At 41.8% G+C, this 24,328-nt stretch overlaps 1 protein-coding gene across 13 annotated transcripts in view; it reads left to right on the plus strand.

The window, feature by feature from the left end:
* The window catches only part of LOC134358493 (paired box protein Pax-2-like), a 224,284-nt gene extending 201,926 nt beyond the window's left edge, over window positions 1–22,358 (plus strand). For 9 of the 13 annotated variants that reach the window (XM_063070765.1, XM_063070759.1, XM_063070761.1 and 6 more), the window contains exons 8-10: window positions 4,257–4,358; window positions 16,811–16,897; window positions 18,983–22,358. In XM_063070765.1, the coding sequence (XP_062926835.1) occupies window positions 4,257–4,358; window positions 16,811–16,897; window positions 18,983–19,104 (311 nt within the window). In that variant the 3' untranslated portion in view covers window positions 19,105–22,358. Of the gene's footprint in view, window positions 1–4,256; window positions 4,359–16,810; window positions 16,898–18,963 lie in introns of all 13 variants that reach the window. The other 4 variants (XM_063070767.1, XM_063070762.1, XM_063070766.1 and 1 more) reach the window with 1 other exon arrangement.
* The last annotated feature ends 1,970 nt before the right edge of the window (window positions 22,359–24,328 follow it).

A 24,328-nucleotide genomic window follows, 5' to 3' on the forward strand; every position in this document is an offset into this window, starting at 1 on the left:
GAGTGAGGTGCTAGAGGAAGCAGTCGAGGCAGGTACATTAACAACGTTTGAAAGGTACTTGGAGAGGTACATGGATTGCAATGGTTTGAAGCGATATAGGCTAAATGTGAGCAAATGGAATGATCTTAGGTGGGAATCTTGGTCAGCATGGATCTGTTGGGCCAAAGGGTCTTTTTCCATGCTGTATGGTTCTCTGATTCTGTGACAATAGGAAAATAGGGAGAATCTGCATAACAGCTTTAGTGACAGAAGTATGCTAGATTGTGAATGCTGATTGCATACAATAACCTTCCGGGCATGATGGTGGAGCATAGTGTTCTGGAGAAAATGTGATAGAGAAATCTGCCTGTCACTCTAGAAGGTTTGCCTCAGGTCATCCTTGGATCAACATTTCTTCGTCTTTCTGTTCACGAGAGGCAACTATGTTACTACTTAATGTGACCTAAGATTTAATATCTCTCTTCACTCCCAGTGTCTCTGAATGTGAGCTCCACAGAACCTGTCAGAGCCCCCAGAGTGTTACTAGCGAGTAATCTAGACGGTGTCTCTCAGGAATGTATCTAGCCTGTGATAATCCTGTCAGATAACACACCAATCAAACAATATTTTGCAGTCATCAGAAGCAGTTTTGTTGGGGGTAACGCTGGAGTTAATGCCCAGTGTTACTTTGATCTGGAGTTGTGACACGTCTGGAGGTTATACATCAAGCTAAAAATTAAGGCTGTGGACGTCTTTGTAGTACGTTTGCTGTGGGCAGTACAAATGGGAATTAGCTTGTCCATTACCCTCTTGTAGGGGAACCCTGCTGAGGGCACTAACCTCAGGCATCTCTAAAGCTGTAGCCAATGAGAACTCATAGTCTGAAGTATGTCGTGGAGATATCCAATTAAGTTTTCCCAGCAGAGAGGAGAATTCAACTGAGTGTGACCTAGGAGCGGGGTGAGCATAAACTGAGTGACCAGGGTATGAAGTGGCTGCAAGATGAGTGCGAATTCATGTGCATTTCATTCACTTCCTGTGAGCAGGCTGTGAACTGGGGCTGAGACGAGTTTGAGCTGGATGTGAGCCGCAGGTGCTCAGTGCAAGGTGGGTGTGAGCTGGGTAACTGGGTGTGAGGTGTGTGCTCCAGATGTAAGCTGTGTTGAGTTGGGTTTGAAATTGCAGTGATTTTATCGTGCCATGGGGGAAGTTGTGTTTGTGGATTGTAGCTGAGTGCGAGGTGATTGTTAGTTGGATGTGCATTCATTGTGATCTGGGTGTTTCTGTTATTTAAATATTCCTGTGATATTCGTACTATATGTGGGTGTTAATGCACGTTTTGCAATCATTGCTATATACATATTGCAGTATATTTATTATGTAGAACAGTACTGACTGAGCAATATCAGGGTTGCTGTACGTATGTCAAAAATTTCAGGGCATTGGCATGTCTGCTTTATATATCTGTCATGCCATATCTGTGCATTATAACATCTGAAAGTATTAAAGTCTCCGAAATTGCCACAGACATTCCTTAAGATATTTTGAAATGATCCAATACTTTGCATTGTTCCCCATGATGGCTTTCCCAGGTTAAAGAATGAGAAGCTGTAACAAAAACCTGCAATGTGCCTGCTCATAACTTCATATCCAATGGAAGTTCCGACTGCAAAGATTCCAAAAGGCTTCCTCAGGTATCTGAAGCTGGAACCAGAACAAAGCAGAAAGAATTTGAAGGGTTTGGTTGTTTGTGGCAGCAAGAATAATGCACTCTGATTTCGTAACACCTGAGCCCAGGCCGGCATGAAACCACAGCCACAGCGGACAGAGTGCTAGGCCTCACAGAGCGGAGGTTTACCTTCTCAGTATTAGTGGAGATTAAAGCAGAGACAGCGGATAAAAATGAAGTGCTCGAGGAAGAATAGATGTGATTGGAGCCCACCTTTGGTTTCAGTAAAAACAAACTAGTAAACAATGATTCCAGTTCAAGCTTGTTTTAAGATTAAACCTACCTACATTCCCACCCTAGTTGTGAGATGCAGCATTGGAATGAGAGGGAGGGAGTGTCCATTCACTTGTGTTGCTTGGTGTTAATAGCCTGGGTTAAAACAGGGTTTTGATTTGGAACTGACAGCTAAGAGGCAAAGGAAGATGATCCCTAAACTGTATCAGTTGTTAAATGAATAGCGCTTGCACAGAACATGGCTCTTGACAAAGCCCTTTGGTCATTGCTCTTATAATTTTTCATTTGATTGTTGTATGTTTTGAGTTTTGCCTCTTCAGGAACTTGCCCTAAGGGTCTAGTGTTCGTGAACATTGCTGTATCTGTGGTTTTGCTGTGTACAGCTGCTCAGCCATATTTGCCAATGTAACAGAACCTGGCACTTCAAGATAAGTTCATTGGCTGCAAAGCTCATTGGGGCACTCTAAGATTATGCAAGGTGTGAAAGCATGGCACAGTAACGTGGGGTCAACATAACACTATTACGGCGCCTGCAACCAGGTTCATTTCCGCAGCTGTCTGGAAGGAGTTTGTACATTCTCTCATGACTACGTTGGTTTCCTTTGGGTTATCTCGTTTCCTTCCACATTCTAGAGCGTATGGTTTAATAGGGTTGTTGGTCACGTGGATGTAGTTGAGCAGCGTGGGCTCTTTGGGCCAGTAATGCTTGTTACTGTGCTGGATCTCCAAATAAATAAATAAATGTAATTGCCTTCCTTTCTGAAGGATGTTTTCATTATATATAACATCTTGTATTTAAATAACATCATTATCGTTGCAAGGAGTCGAATTACAGGATTACTAACTGATGCAACATGGGCACGCAGCTCCACAAGGAGGGGAAGCAAAAATCATCAACATGTGAAGAGGTTTGGGCAGGGTGTTGCTGTGTTTAAAGCAGATGAAGGCATGTAGAACACAAAAAATGGCAAAGCGCCAACAGCCATACTTGGCGGAGTACAGAGATCTTCGAGGGCTCCATGCCGAAAGAGACGACAGAGATAAACTCCCAAGCGTGCACCTCTCGCACAAACTCTAGTGCTCCCAGAACACGGTCTGCACAATCAGGAAAGCTCGCTCTACTCTCTGAAGATGCAGAAGAGAGCTGGACTATGTACATCTATACTAACATCATTCCACAGAGGAGCAGTAGAGAACATCCTAACAAACTGAATCACTGCATGCTACGGAAACTACATTGTAGTGAATAGGAGGGCTCTAAAATGGGTAGTAACATCATGAAGGATCCTACCAACCCTCCTCATGGACTATTTGCCCCACTCCAATCAGGGATGTTGCTATGTAGCATCCATGCCAGGACCACCAAGCTCAGAAATATTTACTTTCCCCAAGCAGTAAGACTGATCAACACCCACTAACCCATCCCCAACCACCACTACTTCATCATTTCCTATCATCACCTTTTGTACAGACACTCCTGTGCCTAGTGTCACTTTATGAACATACAATCAATCTATGTACATAAACTATTTTATGTATTTATATTTATTGTGGTTTTTATTATTATTATTGTGTTCCTTATCTTATTGTGTTTTTTTGTGCTGTATCAGATCTAGAGTAACAAATATTTCATTCTCCATTTCACTTGTGAACTGGAAATGACATTAAACCACCTTGAACCTTGAATTTCATCTCTGATGTGTTTTATGGAGAGTGCAGATAATAAAGTATTTGTAGTTTATTAATCAGTAGTCTAATTGCTGGTCAGCTAATGATATTTCTTCCTGATATCTTCATTGTTTATTCTATTTTACTGTGTTTAGAATCATAGATTACATGGATGGGCTATCATCTGAAGCAGTTTCCTGAGGAATAACAAGTGGAGTTAGACTGCCGACATAAATATAAAGCAATCATAGACAAACACAAACACAAACACAAACACACACACACACACACACACACACACACACACACACACAAAGCCCGCACAGAAGCTTTCCTCAATCACTTCCATTTGCATGCATTCATATAATTAAAAATAAACTCCCACATATATGCACATACAAACTCATAGCTATACAAACACACCACACGAAACCTTACACATGTCGATGATCATGGACACAGACCGACACACAGTTATACCTACAGTATGCAGATAAGCACACTCGTGCAGCCTTCCTCACATAGTCGACCGCACACATTCTGACCCCCAGGTGTATTCTCACAGGATGAGTATCCCTATACCGTACCTGTTCTCTAAAGTGCCTCAGTACATCCCATTTATACTGAAAGTGTGTTTGTTTTCCAGGCCGGGACATGGCGAGTACAACTTTACCTGGCTATCCTCCACATGTGCCGCCGACTGGCCAGGGCAGCTACTCCACCTCCACACTGGCAGGCATGGTACCAGGTAACTTCCCAGCTTACTGAGATAATGTCAGTGTGAAGAGGAAAAAGTGGTAAAAATGTCTTGATTTTCCTGTGACAATGCATTATTATTGCTGAGAAGATGGTGCAATTGGTTACTGTGTCTGGGGATATAAATGTGACTCAGTGAAGACAGCTTCAGACTACAGGAGCAGCTATTGACATGCTGAGCAGATGGAATGCTTACTCAGAACCCGGGATAGCGTAATGGATCAGCTGAGGACAGGTAATGCAGGGCTTACAGGTAATAACTCTCAGAAAGTGACAGGGAAGGGATTTACCACATTGGGCAGGCACTCACCTATTATTTAGAACGTAGAAATCTACAGCACATTACAGGCTCTTCGGCCCACAATGTTGTGCTGACCATGTAACCTACTCCCGAAACTGCCTAGAATTTCCCTAGAGCATGGCTCTCTATTTTTCTAAGCTCCATGTACCTATCTAAGAGTTTCTTTAAAGACCCTATTGTATCTGCCTCCACCACCGTCACTGGAAGTGCATTCCACACACCCACCACTCTCTGTGTGAAAAATTTACCCCCAACATCCCCTCTGTACCTACTTCCAAGCACCTTAAAACTATGCCCCCTTGTGTTGGCCATTTCAGCCCTGGGGAAAATACCTCTGGCTATCCACATGATCGATGCCTCTCATCATCTTATCCACCTCTGTCAGGTCATCTCTCATTCTCCGTCACTCCAAGGAGAAAAGGCCAAGTTTTTAAAGGCCAAATTTATTCAATCTTTATTTCAAAATTTTTTTTTTCAAAGCACTTTTTTGTTAATGACCACAAAAACTTCTGAACAATCCTTTTGAAGATGCAGTCAAAGTCAAAGTCAATTATTACAAGAAAGAGCATAATTAGAATAAACAATAACACAAGAACACACACAAAATGCTGGATGAACTCAGCAGGTCAGGCAGCATCCATAGGAAAGAGTACAGTCAGTGTTTTGGGCCTGAAACGTCGACTGTACTCTTTTCCGTAGATGCTGCCTGGCCTGCTGAGTTCCTCCAGCATTTTGTGTGTGTTGCTTGGATTTCCAGTATCTACAAATTTACACTTCTTTGTGGAAAAAATAACATAAAGTCTATTTTAAAGCAAAGTGATCAAAGAGGTCACAGTGATTAGGGGTTTTTCCAGTTGATTCAGGAAGCAGCTGTTCTTAAACCTGCTGGTGTGGGACTTCAGGCTTCTGTATCTCCTGCCTGGATGGTGGGAATTTTTGACGATTGACGATACCTTCATGAGGCAGCTTTGCCTGCAGGTACTACAAGTGGTCTGTTACCGTATTGCTTTTTTTTCTTTTTGGGATTTGGATACAGGTAACAAGACTGGCTTTTATTGCCCATACCTAATTCTTCCTCTAAACATAGTGCTGACCCACCTTCTCAAACCACTGTTGTCTGGCTGGTGAAGGTGCACCCCAGTGCTGTTGATGAGGGAACCCCTAGATTTAGTCCCATTAACAATGAGGGAATGGTAAATTGGTGGGGAATTCGCAGCTGGTGGTGTTCACATACAGTTTCTGCCTGGATACTCATTGGTAGTAGAGGTTGTAGGTTTTGGACGTATTGTTGGAATAGTCTGAATGAGCAGTATCAGAGTATTTTGTTGTACACTGAGTTACAATGCGCTAGTGGTGGAGGGAATGAGTGCTCAGCAGGGTGGATGGGCTATCAATTAAGTGAACTGTTCTTTCCCTGGAACTTCATGAGAGATGTTGGCATTACAATCATTGAGGCAAATGGAGAGTATTTCATCAAACTTAGTGTATTTTAAGTGCCTTGTGGATGTTGTAAAGGTCTTGGTAAGTGGGGTCATGTTTGAGTGGTAATGATTCTCTTCAGCCTGCTGTGTAGGATTACAGACAAGAGGACTGTATGACACACAGAGGGCCAATGACCTATCCAAGTTGTACAGATGCTTTGACTTAGTCCTGTTTCCCTACGCTTTCCTTATACTCACAAAATGTTTGATTTTTTTAAAAAATCTACCAAGGATAGTGTTTCTGCCTGTATATGGATTGGGCAATCAATTCCAAATTTCCCAAAAATATCCCCTGAGCAATTTTCAGAGATGATTTGAAAATTGTGACTCATTAATTAATGGTAAATATTTTACTGCTTTGTGATTGTGATGTCCGCTGAAATGCCATCATTCCCTCTGCATTATTCTTTACCTTTGTTCGGCCAATTGAAAGGACACCGTGACTAATCGTTAAAAAAGCAGATCATTGCGCAATTACTTCCTATTCTGATTGTTGACAGTAGCTCATTGAAGATTTTATATTACTTACAAAATATATTTGAGTAGAAACGTGAATCAAACTTTACTCTTGAAAATCAAAGCACTTTCATGCACCACTACCCAAGAGTATTGGCAGTTACATTCTGATAACACTTAAGACATTCTGTTACTAAATTTTCAAGCTGGCTTTCATAAGGTTTTTTCCTGTAAAGCTGTCAATTAAACTCCATATTGTGGGAATTCAGGATTAACCTTTTAGGGAATAAATGAGAGAAAGCACTTTAAGAATCAACAAACTAACAAATTTATGTAGCAATTTTCCTGGTCTTAGGTTGTCTCAAAGCTTTTGGCAATGTTTTACTTCTGAAGAAACTGACCACACTTTTCCCAAGGGTTTTTAAAGATTGGCAATAAATGCTGGTCCTGACAACGTGTCCTGATTCCAAAACATGGATATAATATGTGTAACCGCTAGGGTAAGAATAAGTCGCATGAATTGGCTACGGTTGATCCACTTTCCTATCTCCTGTTGCGAGTAATTTGACAGCCATGACTTAAATGATAAGAAGTTCATTTCCAAGTCAGGAGCTAGTGGGTTGGTCCTACTCCAGAAACTTGAGCACAATATTCAAAGTTGTGCCGTCTGAGTGTTTTTGGACAATGGTGCATCTTTCAGGTATGATGATGAAGTGAGGTAAAATACCCCATGGCACACTTTGAAGAAGATACAAGGAGTTTTCTTTTTATTCCTTTTCAATATTTATCCATTGGTTACTATCACTACAACTGATCACTTTGACATTATTTCATTGTTGCTCCTGGCTGCTGCAAATTCTGACATCAGTGGACAAAAGTACTCCATTCAGTAACAGGCGTTTCCAAATGTTCTGAGGTCATGATGACCCTCTGTAAATATAACCTTCTGTAGTGATATTAATTGACGAGTAATACTCCTCTTTTAGAATGTCGCTGCTCTCTTGTGTAGGGAGCACGCCAACTTGAATGATAAAGCTCAAATTTCAGAAGTGGGGTTGCACCCTGACATTACCATGACCAATTTAAAGGAGTTTTGCTGTTTTGCCAGGATTATAGCAAGACCGTTCAAAGTTTGTGATGGGATTAAAGGAGGAAGTACTGAGGTTGAATGGAGTTTGATCAGCAGGCACTTCTGTGGACATTGTACATTAGAATGATATTCCCCTTGATAATCCTGTAAATGTAAATGCATTATTATGGGTATTGTTCTTACATGTCAGAGGGGAGCAGTGTAATACTGGCTGCCAAATATTGCTGTTATACGATGCTACCTGTTTAAGTATGCTTTGGGATGGATGGCTGCTCCTTGGGTTGCAACGCTGATTTCAAAATCCTCCTGAGCCAGCTCGGAATTATCAGAATTATCAGATACGTTTTTTTTTACCTTCGGAACCTTAGTGATTTTGTTTGTCCCTCTGTGAGTGAAGCTTCTGCCCCACAATCTTAGCCAGGCAGCCAAGCATTAACTATGTCTGCAATATGTTGATTTACATCAGACTGGAAAATAAATCCATGCATTGCCACTTTCATATTCCCTCTGCCAGTGTACAGGGTATGAAGCTCACTGTCAGAATTATCTGGGAATAACCAGCCAGTGTCCCCACTTAGCACATTGCTGGTTTGCAGATGATTCCTGTTTCCACTGCAGAAAGGTCAGATGTTTTTGATGACGCCAACATCAGATTAATTTCTCGCAGTGAGATTCTGGCCTTGGAACTATATCTTTGCGCGTAGTTTGTGGACGTTTCGTTAGCCGTGACTGGGAAATGGTCATCAACAGCTGGCAGCACAAAATTTTACTTTCCAAATTCGCTGAGGTCTCTATACCTGTATATGAGAGCCTGGAGAGTTCATCAGCAGCGGTATTCCGTTTATTCTGGGGTTATGGCTATTCTGTGATAGTAGCCTGCCATTGTTGTAGACCCAATGCTGGCAACTGGTCTTGTATAAAAGGGTGACTTCAGTCCAGTAATGGCCAATGAGAACATGTGGCCTCCATGGTGAAGAAAGATGAGAGCCCTTTTCTGTTGTGGATTTGTGCATAATCCTCTTGCTTCTTGTCAAAAGGTAGGAAGATGGATGATAGAACATTGGACGACTATGCAGGAGGGAAGGGTTAGACTGATTTTGGAGTAGATTAAAATATCAGCACAATGTGATGGGCCAATGGGCCTGAACTGTACTGTTATGTTCTATGTTCTAAGGGGGCTGCTCATATCCATTAGGTGATGAAGCCAACCTCCAACACTTTTGAAAGCATCCCAGTGCCCCTTCCTTGTTGCAATGGATGACTCACTGATAAGTGAGTGGTGCACTTTGGAAGGACAAATTCCAAGACAGATTACAAAGTAATGGCAGGATACTTGGTAGTGTGGAGGAGCAGAGGGATCTGGGGGTACATGTCCACAGATCCCTGAAAGTTGCCTCACAGGTAGATAGGGTAGTTAAGAAAGCTTACGGGATGTTAGCTTTCATAAGTCGAGGGATAGAGTTTAAGAGTCGCGAGGTAATGATGCAGCTCTATAAAACTTTGGTTAGGCCACACTTGGAGTACTGTGTCCAGTTCTGGTCGCCTCACTATAGGAAGGATGTGGAAGCATTGGAGAGGATACAGAGGAGATTTACCAGGATGCTGCCTGGTTTAGAGAGTATGGATTATGATCAGAGATTAAGGGAGCTAGGGCTTTACTCTTTGGAGAGAAGGAGGATGAGAGGAGACATGATAGAGGTATACAAGATATTAAGAGGAATAGATAGAGTGGATAGCCAGCACCTCTTCCCCAGGGCACCACTGCTCAACACAAGGGACATGGCTTTAAGGTAAGGCGCGGGAAGTTCAAGGGGGATATTAGAGGGAGGTTTTTTACTCAAAGAGTGGTTGGTGCGTGGAATACACTGCCTGAGTCAGTGGTGGAGGCAGATACACTAGTGAAATTTGAGAGACTACTAGACAGGTATATGGAGGAATTTAAGGTGGGGGGGTTATATGGGAGGCAGGGTCGGCACAACAATGTGGGCCGAAGGGCGTGTACTGTGCTGTACTATTCTATGTTCTATGTTACACTTAGCAGTGACCCTCTGTTACTGTTCTTCCTAATGGTAGGCCTCATCCATCTGCAATAGCATCTGGAGAGGCATTTGCACTGAGACAAGGTCCTGCAATGACCTGAGAGCAAGACATTAAAATTACTCCGTTATAATAAATAAATAGATCATCTATCTCATTGAAACCTAGCAAATATTGAAAGGCCTAGATAGAGTGGACGTGGAGAGGATTTTTCAAAATTGTGAGGGAGTCCAGGACCAGAGGGCACAGACTCAGAAGAGAAGATTGCCCCTTTAGAAGAGAGATGATAAGTTAACCCAGTTGGTGGTGAATCTGTGGAATTCATTGCCACTGATGACTATGGAGGGTATATTTAAAGTGGAGGTTGATAGGTTCTTGATTCATCAGGATGTCAAGGGTTATAGGGAGAAGGCAGGAGAATGGTCAAATGGTGGAGCAGATTCAATGGGCCGATTGGCTTAATTCTGCCCATACGTGATCTTACAAATAGTGCAAAAGAGGCGTAATGAGGTAGAGTTTATGGACCATTCAGAAATCTAATGGCAGAGGGGAAGAAATTGCTCCTAAAGCATCAGGCCTGGATCTTCATGCTCCTGTGCCTCCTGTAGTAATGAGAAGAGGGCATGTCCTGGATGGTGAGAGTCTCTAATGGTGGATGCATCATTAAATATGCACTCCCTCTTGAAGATGTCCTCAGTGATGGTGGTGGTGGATTGGGGGGACGGTAGTATACCAGTGATCGAGCTGGCTGATTCCATAACCCTCTGCATCCTCTTCCAACCCTGCACATTGGAGCCTCCATGCCAAGCTGTCATGAAAGCCATCAGAAACCCGCCATGTGACTTTGTGTGTGTCCCCCATCCAAAGACATGCTGGCTGGTAGACATCCTGCTGTAGGATGGTGGTGAAATCTGGGGAAGATGATGGTAAAATGGGCAAAATAAAACAGTATTACTATAAAAATGGTGCTTTATGGCAGACATGGACTCAGACTTGTTCTCCCTGCTCTGTGATTCTATGGTGTCCCCATGTTGTTTTGTTCTTCCTCTTCTTATTTCCTAAGTACAGGCCACTGGACAAGCTGCTGGTCCATCAGTATCACATTTGCTGTGAGGACCCCAATGCCCTCAGAGCCGCTGGGGGCTTCCTCGAAAAGTCAGGATACTCTTCAGAGCAGGATGTGCTGTATGCTGAGGTTACAAATCTGTGCCTCAGCCTGCTGCTGCCCAGTAACATTGGCTATTGTTTTTGGTTGACCATGATTACTGAAAATCTGGTTTCCTGATCTTTTTTCACATTCGTCTGAGTATGCTCAGCGTTTCATCCAGTGTGCGTGCAGTGCTACGTAGCAGCTGATTATTTGGATCTTGCTGTCCATGCTATCCTTGGTGGTATGTGCCTCTACATATAACCAAGCAATCTGCAGCTATTTGTTTTCATATTTTATCCACTTACTCGGATGGTAATCCTTATCTCATTACTCTTTTTGATCCATTCCTTCTGATCACCATTCGCCTCAGGATTGTGCAGATCATCCCTCAGTAATTGCTTCATTTTTACTTCTGTGTTGTTGGTCACAAGTGAGCCGATGCTGTCGGTGCTCAGATGAATTGTTGCCATCACAATGATACCAGAGTTTCTCCTCCTTTGGTATTCCTTTGATGTTGGCCATAAGAAGAAGATTGCATCACACACATGCACATCGGCAACCTACTCCATGCAGAACCCCAGGGAGAAATTGCATCTCACCAGACAAGTGATGAACAGGATACAAATCACAGATGATGCAAAATTCCGGAAAAAAGTCATAACAGCATAAGTATGGCAACATGACTCAGTGCAAAGCAAGGCAGCAGCTTGGATTATTGTGATGTGCTGTTGAACAACATCCCTCCATTGAAAAGAAGGGTTAATTAGGAACTGACCCACAACCTTAAAACCCTGATAGTATAAATTCTGAAGGTGGAATCATTTAATTTAATTTAAGTATTAATTGGATGTGTGTATTAAATCTGAAAGACTCAGTGTAAAGGAAAACATTTAACTTCAAAAAGTGGTCAATACAAGCGTGGGTTCTTGTTAGAACTGGAGATGATTGAATCATTTGTGAACACCTTACTTATTTTAGAATTCTCCTTAACATTGCTGGCTCTATAAGCATTCTGGATAGTTCTAAGTGTAAACACAATTAATGCACCAATATTAATAAATGAGATGAGAGAGGGAATAGAGAAAGCCAGAATGTGTATGCCTGTGTGTGTTTGAGGAAAGAGAAAAAAGAAGAAAATTGTAAAAGAGAAAGAGGAGAGGTATTGGTTAGTGCACTTGAAATGATCGGGGGAGTTCGGCAAAGATTAAAAAAAAAGATTCCGGTGAGGTAAAGACATAGTATTTGTTGGCTTTAGCAGAAAATAAATATTTGGGAAAAAATCCAGTGTTGAGGAGCAACTGAACATGTTTGATTACTATCTAAAGTGAGATGAGATAGTTTCTTCGAGTGACAGCTTACCCAGAGCTAATTATCTAATACAAACTTTCCTGAGCTATCGATAAACATTGTAGTGTGCTTTGGAAGGCCTTTGGAGCGTATCTGGTTCCCCTCTACTTAACCTGTTGTTCAGGTTCAAGAGAAGCATTTCAGGGTCAGAGAATAGAAGAAATGTCTGTAAATATTTAAATCACCGCCTTGGTCATGAATCACAAGCTCTCCTTCTACCCCAGAGCTCATGCTGGCATGCCAATCATTTGCTGTTGGAAATCTGTTTCTGAAAAAAACATTGGTTATAGGTCCAATTAGCTTGATGAAACTGGATTTCATGAACGTATTCTGGTATACAGCCCAGTTTAAAGATTGTCCCATTTAAAAAATTCCAATATAGGATGTATTTAAATGAACATATTTTTTCCAAAACGAAGTACTATAATTGCTAGAAATTTAAAATAAAACAAATTGCTGGAAATACACAGCAAGTCAGGCAGCGTGTGTGGAGAGAGAAACATTCGATGATTACATTTTAGTAAGACCATCAACTTTGAAGACTTTACAAATAAAAACCTTAATGACTAGAACATTGTGATGGCGTGTTGCCATATTTGCCTCCATAATTTTCTACTTGGAAAATTACAAGCACATCTTCAAGATTTCTGAAAAACCAAGCCTAATATTAAAATCCACAATAGCAGTATCATTTGGAAAAGCAACTGCACAGTTCCAATTAATCATTCATCATACATATTTTGTTCATGGGAGGAATTTTGTAACTTTTTAAAAATTAAACTACAGCCACCTAATGCTTTGGAGATCCTAAGTGCTAAGTTGCCTTCATTAAGTCAAATTAGCATGTGGCCACCATGAATGTCCAGATACCTTCAAGGCTGAAGTAACCTCCCCACTCCTTTTTTGGGTTGTCCATGTGGATAAAGGATGGTGCCTCCACTCCAGCTTTATGGATTCAGAGATGACTGCTGAAGCCAGTGTAGGAACTATTGACATTCCATGGATGAGGCTTGACAGGGTGGGGAGTCTGTGATATGATGGGCTCCTTCCGCCAATTTTATTCAAGATGGAGGTGCAAGCTCTATACAGATATACTGGAAGGCAGGAGTGAATCGAGGTCACTGGTGTTCCACATGATGAACCTCTGTTGCTGCCACTGGCACCATGTGTCTTGGCCAATGGCCAGTGGCATAAATGCAGAAACCCCTGTATGCTGCACACTTTTTCTGAAACTATATTCCATTGAAGCCAACTTAGTGCAACTTTTACAGACCTTAGTCCATTAATCATCAGTAGAAGTGAAATATTCTTCACTTTCCCTTCAGTCCATTCACTTCCCTTCGATCTGCATCCCATTGCCTTTAGCGTCTTCCCCTCTTGCACAATGCTTCCTTTGTGTTTAGGGGCGATATTCTTTGTTTTCATCTCTTCTTGTACATTCTGCAGTAGTTGAAATTTGTGATTTTATAGTAATTATACATGAATAAATTCTTAATGTATTCAGTGGCTGTTGACACCGCAAGGAGTATTTGAGATGCACAGTGTAGAATTATTAAGAGGAAGTGAAGGAACTGAGTAAGGGAGTAAAGGAATTGATTGTTGTGTTGTTTGGGCATGACAGAGCCACAGGAGGAGACAGAGGCCAGTATCGATCTGTTGGGCAGCACTGTGACACAAAATATGGAGCTACTATCTCACAGCTCCTGTAACTCAGCTTCACTCCTGACCTCTAGTACTGGATATGTGGAGATTGAATGGGTTTACTCTGGGTGACTTAGTTTCCTCCATATCCTAAAGACATATAGGATGGTAGGTTAATTGGTTACTATAAATGACTCTGATTGTATAAGTAAAATCCAGGAGGTTGATGAAAAATGTGGTGAGAATGAATTCTGATAAGTATAGGATGACAGGCAGCATTGCCTCAGTGTGTCGAAAAGTCTATTCCCTTGCTGAATGGATCTATGACATTGAGACTCCAATATCAGTTTCTCTGCTAAAGATTCTTTGCAATGATGTATCTGTGTAATCATCATTATTCCTTCTGTGTTGATTCGTAGCATGTTTCCTCTTTACTCTGTTTCCTGTTTATGCTGAAGTGTGTATGATGTTAATTTGACTGTGTGCTGCATGCATTAATCTGCATCACTTGTTGAATGCACTGCTCTCCCTCATGGTTGTTTCTTTGTCCCTATGCTATTGCCATTTCAGAGTAATTTTGTCCACAGAAAATTCCCAAACTGTCTCGGTCACCTACACTGGGTCACCCACATTGATTTTATTTCGATGCAGAGGCAACAATGATCTAACCGCTATCACATAACAGCTGGAAGTGGAGCAGGTTCTGAGCAGCTGAATGTCTCTTATTGAGTTTTTGCCGTAGACTACCCTGATGGTCTTCAGATTGTCATAGATGTATGAGAGTGATAAATAATTAAATTCAAAAAAATTTAAAAATGATGGAATAAAATATTAAAGAACTAAACATGTTAAATTAAAATATGAACTATGAAATTAACTGCTCTTAGAGTTGAGATCTGGATGCACTGCCATCTCTCATCATGGTGTCTCAGATTTCCACACTGGACTGAACATGAGTAGACTCAGAGCCTTCCTGAAACACAGATATATCAACCTGCCAGCTTTTACCCAGCACAATCAGATCCCATGCATTTCAAGAAAGAAGTGGGAAGCTCCTCCCTTCTGTTGTCATTTCAACACAAGCCCCCTGAGTTTTAAATGAAACTTCTTTATGTAAAAGGGCAAGCCACACCAACCCTTCTGATCTGGGCAGCATACTCTCCAAATTATACAGAGAGAACTGCTGCTTTCAGACCTTTGCCTCCTAGGCAGTTTCTACATTGAGTCCAGTACAGCAAAGCACTGCAAGGCATCAGTCCAAACTCACTACTTGAGATGTTTTTCATGGACATTCAAACCCAGTTCCTTTCATCACACAAAGATTGGAGGTGTTGTGGGTAGTGTGGAGGGCTGTCAGAGGTTACAGCGGGACATTGATAGGATACAAAACTGGGCTGAGAAGTGGCAGGTGGCCTTCAACCCAGATAAGTGTGAGGTGATTTATTTTAAACACAAAATACACTGCAGATGCTGGGGTCAAAGCAACACTCACAACACGCTGGAGGAACTCAGCAGGTCGGGCAGCATCCGTGGAAACATTGATTGATTATTTCCACGGATGCTGCCCGACCTGCTGAGTGCCTCCAGCGTGTTGTGAGGTGGTTCATTTTGGTAGGTCAAATATGATGACAGAATATAGTAGTAATGGTAAGACTCTTGGCAGTGTGGAGGATCAGAGGGATCTTGGAGTCCGAGTCCATAGGACACTCAAAGATGCAGCGCAGTTTGACTCTGTGGTTAGGAAAGCATACGGTGCATTGGCCTTCATCAATCGTGGGATTGAGTTTAGGAGCTGAGAGGAAATGTTGCAGCTATATAGGACCCTGGTCAGACCCCACTTGGAGTAATGTGCTCAGTTCTATTTGCCTGACTACAAGAAGGATGTGGAAACTATAGAAAGGATGCAGAGGAGATTTACAAGGATGTAGCCTGGATTAGGGAGCATGCCTTATGAGAACAGGTTGAGTGAACTCAGCCTTTTCTCCTTGGAGCGACGGAGGATGAGAGGTGACCTGATAGAGGTGTATAAGATGATCAGAGGCATTGATCATGTGGATGGTCAGAGACTTTTCCCAGGGCTGAAATGGCTCGCACTAGAGGGCACAGTTGCTTGGAAGTAGGTACAGAGAAGATGTCAGGGGTAAGTTTTTTACACAGAGAGTGGTGAGAGCGTGGAATGGGCTGCCAGCGACGGTGGTGGAGGTGGATAAGATGGGGTCTTTTAAGAGACTGTTGAACAGGTACATAGAGCTCAGAAAAATAGAGGGTTATTGGTAACATTAGGTAACTTCTAAGTTAAGGACATGTTTGGCACAGCTTTGTGGGCTGAAGGGCCTGTATTGTGCTGTAAGTTTTCTATGTTTCTATTCTAAATTAATGTTCCTGGTCGTACAATGCTGCTTGGGAGATGATCCAGTGGATTTTCAGTCTTCAAGCTTTGCAGATTCCTGATTTAACTTTACAGATCAATTAATTCATTTCTGCACTGCTTCAACCCTTCTGCCTTGGATTTCTTGATGTTTTTCAGTGCCCAGATACAAGGCTCAGTTTCATGACACTATTCCTTTACTCGATATGTATAAAATTCACCTCTGCGCTTTCATTTTACATCTGAGATGCTAATATTGTCACACTACCCCTTGGGTGTATACACGGTGCTAATCTTTATCACTTTGTCCCTTCTGTATATACATATTTACCATTTTAAACTTTAATGCACCATTCGCTTTGTACTCATTTTTAATACTAGTTTTCATTGCACTGCTTCTTTGATTTAAGTATATTTCTAATGGCAATTCAATGTAGCAGTAAACCACAAGAGTGAACGCAATGTGAATAATTTAACTCAGAACATGAAATTCATCCAAACACAATGAAAGGCATCGGATAGTTCTCAGCATACCATTGTCTTAAGCATTGTCTCCTGTTCTTCCTCCCCCAGGCAGTGAATTTTCGGGAAATCCTTACACTCATCCACAGTACACGACCTACAATGAAGCCTGGCGTTTCACTAACCCAGGATTACTAAGTGAGTATTGCTGTGTTACTATAGCCACACACTTAATGTCTCTTTGAGTTTAAATGATATTTTACTGTATAGTACTGAGTAAGCAAATGATTTGCACAGTGAATATTACTGCCTTAATTTCACACCATATTCAAATTGGATTCACCTTTGCAAAAACATATTGTAAACCTCAAGGTCCTGAAATTACATTTGAATTTTACTTGTTGCATTAGTAATTGAGAACATTGCAGAGTTTAGGGCAGTTTCAAGTAAATCACAGCTTCAGGCCCTGACTTAATGAGTTAGGTGATCTCATATATTGTGGCTATGAGGGTGTGGATGGTGAAGTTCCACTTATCTAATACTCTTGAATTGCTACAATAATCCAGGATCCCTACAACCCCATGACTCTGCTGATAGTGTGCATAGGTGTGTGTGTGTGTGTGCGCGCGCATGTGCCTGTGTGTGTGAGACCCTAAAAAAAATATATTTCATCTATGAAACCAAATCCACTCCAACCACTGATTGCTGGAAAAATCATTTTATTGGTGAATTGCGTTGCCAGTGTGAATTGGATTTTTTAAAGTTACTTACACTCTGCCTTAAAATTAGGTGAAATGTCACTTGGCAATTTACAATTCAAATAGTGAAATAATGAATGTAGAGAATGTAAGCTCTATTCTGCGACTAAAGCTACTTCATATATGAATTGTCAGGAATAGAAACTTATTGTGTCCAGAACTTACTGAATAGCTTTTACCTTATGGACACAACATGAGTAAAATTCCCTCTAATATTGTCTCTAACCTCAAAAGAGCAGCAGCATCCTTTTGTAGTAACATTGTCTTTGTGAAAGCACCAACTTAGACACAGTATTGTGTTCTGCACTCACACCAGGTAGAAAGCAGGTTGTAAAAGCTCTAACTTGTTTCATGTAAGACCCTGAAGTAAGCAGACAGAGAAACCTTTGTTTATTCGGTCTGGGTGGGATTTGAACCCCGATCCCAGAGGTAAAATGATAGCTCCTAACCCTCTACATAACACAGTCTACTCAAAGATGCTTTCATCTTTGTGAGGGACAAGCACAATGGCATTTATTCCTCTTTGGTCTGGTAGAGTAAATCTCACTGATAGCAGTATGAGCTTAGTATCACACTACGCCCTGAAATCCCCAGACAAAGTGGTCACCTGAACAAAATTACACCTGCTATATCCCTCCAAAGCTAAAACACTTGCTTTTAATATACCCGTTGCTATTTTCTGATCCTTCAGTGTCCTTGTTCCTTCTTTTCTCTGTAATTGCCTCTCGCCCTGCTGCCCTCTGAGACCTATTGCGCATGTCTACTTATGGTTACCCTCAGCTGCCTTAGAATCCTGCATCTATTTCCCTCCTTTAAAATTCTCCTTTAAACCTACAACTTCCATGAACCAGAATCATCCAACTTTGTCCAGTCTCACCAAATGTGCCACATTATGCAGGTTGCTAGTTTACCACTGAAAAAGGTTATTGACACTTACATATTTGATTAAACAATTGCAACTGTACAGAAATTGCACCACTGGAATGTTTGCTTTGGGAGTACTGGGCATAGTGCAAAGCTGGCTGGCTGTCCATCCACTCTCATCTCAACCCTGACCAGTTGCCACATTTATATCAGGTGTACCATCCAAGAGATTTGTTGTGGGGAGTTAATATAGTCCATCTCTTGCTTGGAATTTCCTTAGACCAGCATTGAGAAGCTGGCAATAGATAGTCTGAGGTGTTAAATATCTCAAGCAATGATGAGCATGAGAAGGCCCTCAGATCCCTGCAGCCTGCCCTATAAACCTAATGCCCTATAAAACTCTTCAGTCCTCAGCTAACCCCAAAACCACCTACTGCACTGGAGCAAGCAAGGGTAAAGCTCCGAGACCATTTAGGAAGTAAATTCTCTATTGCTAGTGGATGCCAAGACAAAGGTAAACTGAGAGCTGATGGGCTCCATTAATATGCAGATCCAACCTAGCTTCTCCTGGGAGTGCATTATTTGTTGATAAACTATATATGTCCTTCCAACTGGTCCATCTTCTCCTGTGTTAACTTTCAGGTTCCCCTTATTATTATAGTGCCGCATCCAGGGGTGCTGCACCCCCCACTGCTGCCACTGCCTACGACCGCCACTAGTTTCTATGGCAACCACATGAAACTGCAAGATGAAGCTCTTGGGCTCCACATTGTACCAGTCTGATCAATTCAATAGTGGATGAAGAAGTGGAAAACTAGAAAACTAAACTGTTAATCTGTGAATGCGATTGAAGGACTGACAATTGAGCATCAAAGTTGGTCAACGTGGGAGTCTCCGACTCTGGCTGCAAGTGTTTATCCTTCAACATTAGCTGCCATTGGTATATTTTGACTATTGGCTTTATTTTCCATGTCAGTCCCATTGATTCCTTATAGACTGGACAGAAAAAGAATAAAGAAAAGGAAACAATATCTCATTTATATATATATGTATGTATATCTTAATGAATGGATTGATTTTAAAACACATTAAAAAAAACTGCAACAGTGCTTCAGTGACTCAGCATTTGGACAAACTGATACCTCCCCACCCTTTCCCCAATGTTTGACTTGGTGATTTCAATGATTCCAAATATATATTCACTCAATAAAAGAAAGCAACAACGAAAGGGCGCCTGTTGTTTACATGGAGACCGTGTCTGGAAAGTCAAAGGCAACGCGAGAATCCTGAGGTTAAACAAGTGGACTCCTTCCCTGCTGCGTCATGTTTACAAGACGGCACCTCTCAAAACTGGCTCAGTGCTGACTCCAGTCGCTACGGATGGAGGGAACACCCCACCTCCTGCCCCATGCCCCACCCCGTCTGTTCCCTGCCCACCTGCCAGGGTTAGGGAAGACTCTGGCTGGTTTGTATACCGTCTCTATGTGGCTGCTGTGGCTCCCCTGCAACCCTTGCCCTAAGACTGTATCGGCCAAGCTCCGTGGAATACTCAGTTCACTGCAATTTGCTAGACACTTCTTTCCTATGACATACATTCTTTTCAGGAAACTACTGAAAGCAGTAAATGATACCAATGAGCAGCACCAAGTCCACGTTTAACTGTTCAAGCCCTGATGCACAGTGTGCAACAACTCTCAATGAAGTTGGTTGCGTTTTACTACAGAATTTGTTGACAGAAGGTTTAGAATGAAGACAGAAATGCAGTTTGTCATCTTCAGTCAGAGGATCTCAGAAGAGTGAAAAAGAAGGCCACAGAATAGCTGTTGTTTCTTTGTACTTTTTTTTTGCACTAGCTATCCGATTGTACCACTTACATGGTTGCAATGGGTGTAGAGTTGGTGAGGAACACCAGTCTCTGCAAGATATTGTAAAAATACTTTCCTTTATGAGAGTAAAGAAAGAGGATCAAATAGGCACTTAATTGGCTTGCATTTTGAGTTTACATTTACTGCACTCCAGTGGTGAAAGATATTAATGAAGTCTGTAGACAGATATTGCAAAATAGCTAACTATGGCATTTATAGTGAACTCTGTCTTGTGACCACCTGCCAGGAATCAAAGCTTCCAAGTTTAACAGGATTAGGAGTAAGGCTAAATTGGAATGGCTCTAACTAGGTGGAGTGTTGGGTGAAGGTTATTTACCAAACTCTGTAGGCTACGTATGACATGCTAACAGTGAGAGCATTGATTAGTCCATCTTCTCTCCACACTGTTGATATGTGCATCGCAAAGAGAAGGCCACATTCTGGAGGTAGCTTTGTTCCACAGCTCTGGCCACTTTGCACCTGCATGCAAGTCAGATAAAGATTGGTGGCACACATGCGCAAGTCATTATCACCAGGGTCAGCAGCTCAACTGTCGTGAAAGGTTTCTCTTCCCTCCCCTAAACTCACCTTTCTCATTATCCAAACCACAAGCACATTTTTTTAAAGAAAGTTATCAGACAATGCACAATCGTCACTGCCACACTCCCTGGCACTTTTGTATGTCTCTTTCCTGGTCTGATCACAAAAGCGTGTGAACAAGGAGATAACTCATTCTTTGGTGCAGCATTGAAAAGAGGGAGAAGTGGAGAAGATGACTCTGATGACAGGCAATCAGAGGCAGGTTCAGGGAGGGAACAGTCAAGAAAGAGAGAGCAGAAACAATGCATGGTGAGGAACAACCTATTTGGTACGGCTCTCTTAAACAACTGATAAAAAAGTGAATGTAATTTTTATTGCAACATTTGCCAAAGACTCGGTTATTGTTAGGTTTTTATTTACAGGACGTGTATGCATTGATTGTAAATCAGTATTATAGGTACCTACTTCTTAACAGATTTGGAATTTATATGATAATATGCAGCTGAATCTTCAATATGCATATTAATAGAACAGAATAGAGTGAACTGTGGAAAATAATAATCCCAGCAATTAATTATTGTATTGTTACTTGCAAAAAAAATTGCTGCTTTGTAGGATGATATTGCTTATAATGTGAAGGAATTCCTCTTGTATATATAAGTCACAGCTGCATCCATTAGCAAATACATCGGCACAGCAGTGTCTCGTAGATTTACTGACAAAACAGAGAAAAAAAAACAAAAAAAAAAGACTCAGCACCTGTTCTGTTAAAGTGTATTTGTGCTTTCAACAAAGTTCAAATAAAGCACGGCATTCTCTTGATTCTGGTGGGCATACAGTGCTGAGGAAAGGTAGACTTTCACAATGGACTCGTTTTGTTTTTTGTTTTTTTTTGAGAGAAGTTTTTTTTAAAACAAAGAGTTTCATCACTATGCAAATTTCAAGAATTGCTGTGCTTTTTTTTCTGTAGTTGTGCTACATTGCTAGTCTAATCTCAACCTTCTCAATTGGGAACACACACACACGCATACACGCACACATACATATACAGAACAGATGCACAATATAGGTAACATTCATGTAACAGTTGCAGCTGATATAGCACACAAATGCATACAGTACATGCACCTCACATGAATTTACAAAGGTCATACAACACATAAAGATATCACATACATTGGTACCATGCAAATAGAAACAACAAACAAGTTGCAAACACACCATACTCATAGTGACACTTCTGCAGACATACATGCAGGCTTTACACACAAATGGAATGCACACACATGCATATTGCCGCAAGCACACACACATGCACACTCACAAGCACACACACGCACACAGAAAAACACACACATGTACAAACACAATTACATACAAATGTCAGATGTGCTTGGTAGAATGAACAGGGTGTTGTTGCATTATCCAATTCTGGAAACTGTTTGATCACAGACAATTGTTTCATTGTGATTTGCCATTGCCACGTTCTTTGTGATGTGGATCTGTCTTCTGACCAAGACCTTAGTGTCAGTCAGAGCTGATTTAAACAAAGATCCATGACATTAGATGTTTTGTGACACAAATCCCAGCAGAGATCGTTGTGATCAACTCTTGCATGCTGTGGTCACTTGCTTACCCAATGTGGGGTGGGGCAGGGATTGGGTGGAGGGCCGGGGTGGGAAAGCCTGGGTTGGTAGGGAGGAGGGTTGAAAGGGAAGGGAAGAAATTGGGGCCATGTTTTGGAGAAACAAAACAAACTTGTTTCACTAAGTACAAAACGCATATCATGTGATTTTAAGATTTAATCACATGAACCCAATATAATATGTTTTTCAAATTTAAAACAAATGTACTTCCTGGGAGAATTTAATAAGGTCATTTAGAGGAACCGCAGATTTTGAGACTAAACAGTTAACTGGTGGACCTCCAGTGGGTGGGATGGGGATGAAGGTTTACAGGGTGGTGGGGTCTCTGGTAGATATTATCAAAGCTCAGCGAGAAGGGAGTGGAACACCACAGGAAAGCAGTTTTGAGTCAGGGCAAGCCAACTATCCTTGACTCAGTACCCATTGGCTGGCTCTTCCGTTGCAAAGCTAACTGCAGTGGCGTGACCATGTCACTAGTCTTCGAGACAAATTGAGTCGTCTACAAACTGACCCATGTGGCTCTCATTAAAGGTCATATTCTGTTCAAATTTTTTTGTGCACATGAGAAATAAAATTTTTTTGTATATCTTGCCTGTGTTTTGCTTTTAATTAATTTGGTTCTTCTTGCATAGAATGGGAATGGAAGCTATAGAAACAGAACCTTCACCTATTGAGTCCCTGCTGATCATCAACTCCACATTTACAGTAATCCTACCCTAATCCCACTTTAGTCTCCGCACATTCCCTTCAACTCAACCCAGATTCTACCTGTCATCCACACACACCAGGGGCAATTTACAGCCAATTAGCTGTCCAGGCTCCATGCTCTTTGGGATGTTGGAGGAAACAGGAGCACCTAGAGGAAAGTTGCTTAGCCACAACTCCACATGGACAGCACTGGAGGTCAGGAATGAACTTGGGTCTTTGGTGTTTGAAAGCTGTGACTGGCTGTGCTGTTACTAGCCATGCATTGTTCCATAGTTAGGAGATAAATAGATTTGTGCATAGCTTCCAAACCATTGATGCTGCAGTAGAACCGTTTCATCTGTGTACACAGTTTGGCCAAGATCCTGTTTGTTGTTAGGTTACATTTACTAATAGACTTGGTTTTTAGGGTTTCATTCAGTGTCCTCCCGAGCATTATACTACTGCTCCCTTTTGACCACTTGTCTTTCACGCCTGCCCAGGGTGATGACTGTCAGGGACAGGTGGATCACATCCCCATGTTTCAGGCAGAGCCTCGATTCACTCACCTCCTAAGAGCTAAGGAGCAAGTCACTGGACTGGCGCTCTAACTTCTCTCAGACGTGGAAAAGGCTGAAGGCACAATCTCCAGTCAGGTGACAGAGGAGGACGCTGATGTCCAGATGAAAGCAATTGATAGTGATTGGAGAAGCAATGTGAGGTGTAAATCAAAGGAGACAGTAATTTAAGAGACAAAAGTAATCCAGGTCTGCAGATGGTCTCCATTATAATTCTTAGAGCCCATCGCCTTTTTCCCCTCCAGTTTCTTCAGGCAGTTGAAAGAGATCACAGCAACACTGACGAAAGATCTCAGCCCAGAACGTTGCCTGTACCTCTTTCTAGAGATGCTGCCTGGCCTGCTGCGTTCACCGGCAACTTTGATGTGTGTTACAGCAACACTGGTCAAGGTACTGTGTCCATCAGATTTTGCGATACAGCAGATGCAATGTATTGGTATCTTGGCAGATCCATTCAGTCTTCTAAAACTGTGGAGAAATAGTTAACACATAAACTGTAAGCATGTGTAGCTTGCTGTGGTTGTTGAACCAATCTTGTAAAAGTCAAAGGTGTTGAATGTCTTCCATACCTCATTGCAGAAAGGATAGTCATTACCCAGAAAACAACAACAACTACTTCCAAAGTTTTAGCCTTAGCTGCCCTCCTGTCTCCCTGATCCAGACAACTGTTTCCATGGTATTCATTTCGAATCAT

This window comes from Mobula hypostoma, chromosome 18 (assembly GCF_963921235.1).
Source record: "Mobula hypostoma chromosome 18, sMobHyp1.1, whole genome shotgun sequence".
Classification (NCBI taxonomy): Eukaryota; Metazoa; Chordata; class Chondrichthyes; order Myliobatiformes; family Myliobatidae; genus Mobula; species Mobula hypostoma.